At 41.6% G+C, this 9,115-nt stretch overlaps 1 protein-coding gene across 1 annotated transcript; it reads left to right on the top strand.

The window, feature by feature from the left end:
- Positions 1 to 3,765: 3,765 nt before the first annotated feature.
- On the top strand, positions 3,766 to 7,199 carry LOC146712961 (uncharacterized). Its single transcript, XM_085437216.1, has 2 exons — positions 3,766 to 3,783; positions 4,288 to 7,199. The coding sequence occupies exons 1-2, from the start codon at positions 3,766 to 3,768 to the stop codon at positions 5,032 to 5,034; spliced, it is 765 nt and encodes a 254-aa protein (XP_085293342.1). The 3' UTR covers positions 5,035 to 7,199.
- Positions 7,200 to 9,115: the final 1,916 nt, after the last annotated feature.

Genomic DNA, 9,115 nt, shown 5'->3' with positions numbered 1-9,115 from the left:
CAGGCTAAGTAAATAGTCTTCCAGCCAATCCAGGTGTCCTTGCATGGGATGGGAAGAATAGCCGTAACACAGTCGTTATCAGGGAGTGATTGTTCGGCTCCAGCCTCTGGCCTGCAGCTGGTGCCGTTATGGGGGTCCGCAATCTCAATGTTGATTTTGTAAATTTCCATGCGAGCAGCCCAGGAGAATTTTTGGCTGCCCTAACACTCCGACACTGGCCTCTCGATCTCCCGTTGGAGAGCCACGATCCTCCCCATGATGATATCAAACTTCTGTTCCATGGTGTTGCCATTCTTTTGATTCTGAGACCTCAAAGCTGCAGTGATCTGTTCCGTGATGTCGTCCAACTGTCGCTCAAGGGTCTCATTTTGAGCAGGCCTCTCTCTGATGTTTCCCCCCATACGCTTGAGCCTTCACAGCAGCTGTAAGCATCTCCAAGGTGTTGACCATATTACGTTCGTTGTGAGAGGTCGCGCCTCATCTCATCTCTTCAATTCCAGCGGGCAGCCTTAGGGGGGTTTGAACAGCCGGTTCCGCTCTCTTATTTCTCCGATAAACCAGGGCCAAGCCAACTCCGATCAGCACGAACCCTGTTATCATGGTTCCGAATAGATAGATATCTTCAGCGTCCTCGATCGACAGTCCCGCCAGACACATGACTCTCCAGTTCTGCCACCCGTCCATCGTGTATCCGGCAGGGAAAGTCCCTCCAGGGCACTCGGGCTCTCCCGAGCCCAGACTTCTCGTTGAGAAAAGGGTGTCAATAGCATTCAGAGACCAGTTAATCAAATCCATAATTCTCTTTTAGGTTTTAGAGAATGACCGTGTGAGTCTATTCCAGGGAAAGTAATGCACACGAAACAGACAAGGACATAGAGGCTAAGCAGGGAAGATAAGGGTGAGGAGGAGAGGAGAAAAGTGCGACCGCCTTCGCTGAGAGCCAAAGAAGAAAAATGATTTTATAGTTTACAAATGACAAAATGTTTACACAAAATCACGAGTGTTTACATGATATCACTCACTACTAACATTACTTTATTTACTGTATCTTTTGAAAAAATACAGCAATTTTAACAGCACAAGACTTAAGAGTATTTAACAGGAGCAGGTTTCATTTTTCCCTGGTTTTATTATCACACTGTTCACCAAAACGCAGCAAACCTTCACCATCTTATCCAGAAGGGTCACCTCTTCACCCTCACAAGGAAGAAGTAATCTGATTGGCATGGTGGTATGTTTGAAGCAGGTCCCTTGTGTAGCACTGGAACCCAGTCACGATGTGATTCATCCATTTAATAGGCTGGTTTGCTGCAATAATGCCAAATAATTAGCAACTCTATAAATAGAAGGTAGTTCTGCAAAATCACTCAGTAGAATGTTTGTTGTCATTTGCTATGAGCTCAGAGCGCATAGAAAATAAAACTAATAGGCTATAAAGAGTGATATGAACATATTTAGAACTTACCGGAATGAAAATGTCTGGAGCACCAACAGATATTTGGAGATGGAATAGAACTGCACGTCAGCTCGTCTCACAGCTGCTCTCCAGGCTAGACGCCTTTGTTTGGTAACATCGATACATGAGCTGCCTCGTGTTGCTTCCAGGTTGGGAAAGAATGAAAAGATAAACCATTTTCAAGCTTATTTTCTTGCTGGTCGTGCGATCGAACATTGCAGCCGACCACACAGCAAATACGAACCATGGCTGTTGTCTGTGCCTTCGCTCCCTTTTCACTTGCGCTAGACCCCCAAAATGGCGGATCGGGCCAAAATCCTTTCCACGCCCACCCCCGTGACATCACGCTCCAAAGCCCTATTCCATTACAGAATACATGCCCCAAAATGTATTCTGTAACGTATTCCGTTACGTTACTCAATGACATTAACGTATTCTGAATACTTTGGATTACTTAATATATTATCATGCTTTTTACAACAACGTGAATGTACTATTGCTGGGTGATTCATTACTATTACTGAAGGTCCGCGACTCCGAACTGTAGTAAAGGGACCTCTGACTAATACGGCGGGGTCCCTGTCGGCTCGTAGCCGAAAAATAGCTTTACTTTGTTGTGTGGGTCAACTTTTCTTGCGAGAGACAGAGAGAGGCGTTGAAAGACTGCTCCAACAGAACTTATTGTTTTCGGAGGAAAACACGAACACGGTGTACAGTCGAGTCTTAATAGCTTACTTACAACTGGGCTCGTCAGGCACTCTTCTTGGCTGAAGTGGTTATTATTATATTTACATGCTTCCAGCTCCCATTTTTCCTCGATGACAGCTCGTACTTTTCCACTCCCCCTTTTCTCCCTCCTCGCGCTCACAGACCCATAATGTGTATGGCAGTCCATTCTCCCTGCAACACGGACTACACTGCCCATGATGCTACATTCTTTAGAGCTATGCTTGTAGCATTCTGCCTGTTAGCTTAGCACAACAACAACAACAACGAAAAGGCGCTCTCTCACCCAGGAAACACACAGTCGCAGAGAGCAAGAGAGCGTCGCCCTGTAACCATGGCAACCGTAATGCTGCCGCCTGGAACAACAGAACGTAGCTGTCAAACAAAACCCAAACAGTCCTGACCCGCGACAAAATGAAACAGGAAAGTACCGCAGTGTAATCCATTTATTTCAACAAAGTAACTGTATTCTGAATACCACCTTTATAAACGGTAACTGTAACGGAATACAGTTACTCATATTTTGTATTTTAAGTACGTAACGGCGGTACATGTATTCCGTTACTCCCCAACACTAAAGGAAGAGGAGCTCGTGAACTGGAACCACCACAGCAAAAGAGAGTGAAGCCATATGTGCAGAAGAATGCAGTGACATATGATGTTCCTTCTTCCTGATATTGCTGTCATTCGGAACCGCTACGTTGATCACTACGGCCGTCTTCTTCTGTTTGTCTACCACCACTATGTCCGGTTGGTTAGCCACCACCATTTTGTCCGTCTGTATCTGGAAGTCCCACAGGATCTTAGCTCGGTCATTCTCCACCACCCTTGGGGGCATCTCCCATTTTGACCTCGGGACTTCCAGGTTATACTCGGCACAGATGTTTCTGTACACTATGCCGGCCACCTGGTTATGGCGTTCCATGTATGCCTTGCCTGCTAGCATCTTGCACCCTGCTGTTATGTGCTGGATTGTCTCTGGGGCATCTTTACACAGCCTGCACCTGGGGTCTTGCCTGGTGTGATAGACCCCAGCCTCTATGGATCTGCACATATATATATATATATATATATATATATATATATGCTCCCAGGCCTCTGGTAGAGGACCCAAGCTTGAAGGATAAACCGCCCGCAGGGGCGTGCTGGGTGTTATTATTTATATATGTATATATATATATAGACATATATATGTATATAGACATGTATATATGTATATGTACATGACAGCATTGCTGTCCAGCATTGTGTTTATCAAAACTCTTTTTACAAATCCTGCTGCGTGTGTGTCCCCCAGGTGATTAACAGAAGGAGAAGAGTCTGGTGGTGCAACGGAGGGACAATTTCATCCATTTGGACTCAGCTCAGCCACTACAGAGGAAACAATCAATGACTTCAACACAAAAGGTGAGAAAAATATCACAGTTACAATTAGGGATGCACCGATACCGTTGCTGGTATCGGGTATTGGGGCCGATACTGTAAAATGTGTGTGTACTCATATTCGTAAAAGTTAAGCGATACCATGAACCGATAATAATGTAGCCCGGATGGGAATTTGGGAGTAGATACTCATAATTCCCATGGACTTAAACGCCACGGTAACATAAGGTGTTCACAGTTGATGTTTTGTGATGTAACTGTACCCAGAATGTACTTTGCCCTGTAATATGTCACAAGGTAAATACAGGTAATTAGAGCAATCAAACTGTTATGTTAATCATAAAGTATTATTTTATGGTATGTAACTCTGAATGGAGTTTAAATATTGTTCAGAGTTCTAATTTCTTGTAACAGAAGTTACAAGAAAATACAAAGATCATATTTTATAAGCACACATTGAAACAACAATATCATCAGTTGAACTTGAAATTTCTTATGCGTAAAAGATTTTCTCTGCTGATCAATATTTCTTCAATAATGTCATTTTCATTACAACTCTCATTGTAGCACATCATTGTAATGTGATACTGCCACCAGAAGGTGGTGGAAACACACCAACAATGTGTTTGTTGACATGTTTGATTCCACCAATGAAGGGAGTTTCAGTTTGTTCCACGACTGCATTTCACTCACTGCCTCTGTTTGTATCTCTGTCACTGCAGGACCAACATGGAGCGAGAAGTCAGCGCTCTCAGGAGGCCGAGAAACCTCACAGAAGAAAGGGAGAGAAAACCTACAGCTGTGATGAGTGTGGAAAGTCTTTTACCCTGGCTGGGAACTTGAAAAAACACCAACTCATCCACAGTGGAGTTAAACCTTACAGCTGTGACTTGTGTGGAAAGTCTTTTACCCAGGCTGGACACTTGAAAAAACACCAACTCATCCACAGTGGAGTTAAACCTTACAGCTGTGACTTGTGTGGAAAGTCTTTTACCGAGGCTGGAAGCTTGAAAAAACACCAACTCATCCACAGTGGATTTAAACCTTACAGCTGTGACTTGTGTGGAAAGTCTTTTACCCAGGCTGGACACTTGAAAAAACACCAACTCATCCACAGTGGATTTAAACCTTACAGTTGTGACTTGTGTGGAAAGTCTTTTACCGAGGCTGGACACTTGAAAAAACACCAACTCATCCACAGTGGAGTTAAACCTTACAGCTGTGACTTGTGTGGAAAGTCTTTTACCCAGGCTGGACACTTGAAAAAACACCAACTCATCCACAGTGGAGTTAAACTTTACAGCTGTGACTTGTGTGGAAAGTCTTTTACCCAGGCTGGAACCTTAAAAAAACACCAACTCATCCACAGTGGACTTAAAGCACACAACTGTGAGTTGTGTGGTAAGGCTTTTGCTCTAAATAGCGACTTACACAGGCATCTAGTTACCCACTCTGGAATTAAGGCGTAGAGCTGCGACTTTTGTGGAAAAAGTTTCAGTGACAAACGGTACCGAAATATTCACCTACGGATTCAGACTGGAATTGATGTTTCCTGCTGTGATCAGTGTGGGAAACTGTTTACAACAGATGCACAGTTACAACAACACACTGAGGAGAGACCTTATAAATGTTACCTGTGTGAGAAGACTTTTAAAGCTCCAAATCAGCTGAAAAAACACCAACAGATCCACTCCAGAAAGTAACTCTAGAAGTGCAGTTACTGTGAGGATGTATTGATTTTTTATCTTGTAATTTTAACCTGATTGTTTGGAAAAAGTCTGATCAGTAAACTTATGGAGTTATACTGAATGAACTGTTTGGAAAAATGAAGAAGTAACCTGAGTTTTATAGTGTAAACAGTAAAATGTAATTGGACGTTGGCAGAGATGCTTTTTATTTCAGGCGACGTTCAGGATAAAAACGTTGAAGGAATTCCCTGACTTACAATGTCTTTGTTTAGGAGTGGAGCAAAGCACACTGATCCATTTCTCAACCCTGTCGTCACTGTGGTGGTGGGCAAGCGTTTCTCTTTAACCTTTGTGGAAAAACCTCCAATCACGAACGGGACCTAAAACCACATCAACGTAGCCACACTGGAGACAAAATGAACTACTGCAAAGAATGTGGGAGAGGCTTCCACACACCAAGTACATTAAAAAACATGAACTCTTCCACAGTGTGGTCAAAAAGCACATCTGTGACCAGTGTGGGTCATCCTTCACCACTGCAGGAGGGACACCATACAAGTGCAGACACTGTGACAAAAGCTTCTCACAATCAGGTCATCGTAACAAACATGAACGTACACACATGGAAGTGAACTTCAGCTGTGACCAGTGTGACAAGAGTTTCAGGAATCTCAGTTCATACTCCGAACACAAACGATCCCACGCTGTAAATAAACTGTTTCACTGTTACCAATGTGCAAAAACCTTCACTTCATTATCTGCTCTGTGCAAACATCAGCCTGATCATGCAGGACTGAAATCACTGGATCACAATGAATCTGAAGAGAGAGAAAGATCCTCTTCTGGTTTCAGGGTCAGACTTAAAAACCTTGAGATCAGGCTCCACAGAGTTCAGATGGAATCTCCTGTAAAGAGTGTCAGCTGATGCTACACTTGGATCTGATGAGGTAGCTCTGATTTCTGGAGCTGCAGTGAATAATTCTGAATGTTACATTTAGGAAGCTGCATGTATAGATATGCATAGATATGCATATCAAGTTTTTTTTTCCTTTGGGGGATTTTAATTCTCTAAAATTATCTCTGTTACATTTTAATCTTTGTTCCCTTAGGACACAGTAGTGTTTAGTAGTTGTACTTGTTACTGTATTATTAAAGTTTTAGGAATGTCTTTTTTACCAAACCAATAATGTATCAGAATTGCAGATATGGATATATATTTCAATTTCTTTTATTTGAACTTTCTTAGTGTTTCCAAAATTAACTTAATGTGGGGTAATGTATTCATTTAATGTGTTACCTCTGTTAAATTTCAATCCTTCATTCATATTTAACCTTTTGCTGTTGTAAAATCTTCTCTTAAATCCTTTTCTCCCAAAACTACAAATATTTTCACAGCAGTTGCTCTTAAAACCTCCAAAATGAACTAAATCTGTCCACCAGCTTTGAAACAACACCTGCTGTGACTTTATGTCCAGAAAAAACGAAACTCAAGCTGAACTGGTTTTGGGCTGTACTTCCATGTAATGCCAGTTAGTACCAGAAGATGGAGCAGTGAGTCAGTGTAACCTTTATTCAATTAGGCAAAGAGCACAATCTTATTCACAGTGGCAGCAAAGAAATGTTGAAAGTTAAAAACAGCAGCACACATCAGAACCATTTTAAAGATCACAGGTGACTACTTTTACGTAATTCAAATTCTGTTAAACCTCTATTTTTTTGCTCCTCCTTTCACTTTAGTGTATTTAGTCATTGAAGTCCACATGTTGTTTTTTAATGAATTTTGATCCACATGTTCTGCAGCTGTTTTCTTGTTGATTTGAAGTTTGTATTATGAAATCCTGATAATGTTAAAGTGTTAGTTATATTTGATGAAGTCTGTGTAGAGTTTATCTTATTATCTTATTAAACAGTTTGGTGTGAAAAATAAAGAAATGGTCTCAGAACAAGTAGTTTGACCCATTATTTCTGATTCAAACTAATTTAACTGTTTTCAGTGGTACATGTGGAGGTTTATCACAGGAGGCGACTTGGCTGTTCTCCACTCACACTGAAGAAGGATCCTGCAGCTCATTAAAAACTCTAAAATGATCTTGAAAGAACATATGTTTGATTTTTCTTAAAAACATGCTGTTGGCATGAAGCTTTGAGACAGTGTTTTTAAGAGTCATTGTGGTTAACATCTCACACATTCCAATAAAGCAGATGTTCCTGCATTGCAACAGCGGTTTGCAGTTGCAATGCAGGATTGTGCTGCTGCTCGTCTACAGGACTCTCATGGAGCACCACTTTGAAACTTTGTAACTCTCTCTGCAAAATACAATATATAAAGACCAATGCTGGGCAATTAATTATATAGTTACTTCTTCAAAAAAGTTACTGAGTATTGCAAACAACAAAGATTTTTGCAGCTGTTTACCTAAAAATGCTGCTAAGGGATTTTTTTTAAACATTTCAAACTATTTACAGAACAATCAGGTGTTCTGCATCAAATCTGATGCCACACAAATTATTTGTGCCTCTCCAAAAAATAATTTCTGTCCACTATGAGATAAAGGAGAACATCAAAAGCCTGATACCTGCAGGCCTGACAACAGGAGATGTATCACTCCTGTAACATTTAGCAGCCGCCTCATTGTTCTGACACACACAACAAAACTATTGACTACACTACACACTAACTATACAAGATTTGCGCTAAACGTTGCAAATCTCTCACATCTCAAAACACTGCCGTCACTCCTAAATTTTCCTCTTCTTAACAACTTCCGTTTCTTAACAACCAAATGCCATGTTTTGATTGGTCGGCATGGTACATTTTTTGACCAATGGGAAAGGGTGGGGTGTTTTGGTTTTGTCTTTGCTCACAGGCGGAGAGTGCTTTATAACGTTTTCTTTATAAAATGACGTTTTTACCATTTCTTCCCCCAGTAAATGTAAACAACAATATTCTGGAAGAAAACCAAACACTGGATTTTTTTTTAATCACAACTCTGTTTTTTATGTGGCCTATCAACACAATTTGAAACCTGGTATAATGTCCACTCTTTTTACGTCACTTGTTCCATCTGTCCTGCTCACATCTCCAATGGTTGTACACGTTGTCATTAACGTGGCTTCACTCCACATTAGCCACGCCACTTTGCTAGCTAAAACACCGGTTTCGGCACATAAGGACGCTGTCATAGCCTGTCAACGACGTTGATTAGCTGCGCATATACGAATTTGAATCACGTGATTGGCTGGACTATGGGATGAGGTGCCATTGTTCTAATCCCATACTGGAGCAGCCAGTCACTTACTGACTAACACTGCAAAACAGAATTGTTAACGTATTCACTTTAATTTCAATTCCGGTTAGAATTTTACTTTATGTGCAACACGGATTTTTTCTGCACAGAGACCGTGCCAGCAGTGCGCAATTGAGCACACGCGCAGTTTAGAGGGAACATTGGTGATGATTATCAGAAAGTGAACAAGGTCTCATGGTTTGATGCTTGTCCAATGCCTGAGTTGACCTGGACTGGTTAAGCACTGCTTGTCTTATTTTATGATGCTGGATTTAACCAACGCTTACTGGCAGATTCCCTTATCTGCAGAGTCCAAAGACAAAAACGGCCTTCTCCACTCTGTATGGTTCGTACCAATTCGTCACACTTCCGTTTGGCTTATTTGAAGCCTCGGCCATTTTTCAGCACCTCATGGAGCGGTACCTGCTTCCTCAAATTGCATATGCTGTTTTCTACCTGGATGATGTTGTTGTGGTACCCCTGTGAGGTACCACACAGTTAAACGGTTAAAGGAAACCTCAGAAGAACGGCAGCTAATTCCCTTTTTGCAGCATGCAGCCAACGAGGTATTTATT

The sequence above is a fragment of the Copadichromis virginalis genome, linkage group LG3, assembly GCF_057382275.1.
Source record: "Copadichromis virginalis isolate Kocher_CV1m ecotype Utaka linkage group LG3, C_Virginalis_male_GT1.1, whole genome shotgun sequence".
In the NCBI taxonomy this organism is placed as follows: Eukaryota; Metazoa; Chordata; class Actinopteri; order Cichliformes; family Cichlidae; genus Copadichromis; species Copadichromis virginalis.
Note: the sequence above shows the minus strand (reverse complement) of the source record. Positions and strands in the feature narration are given on the sequence as shown.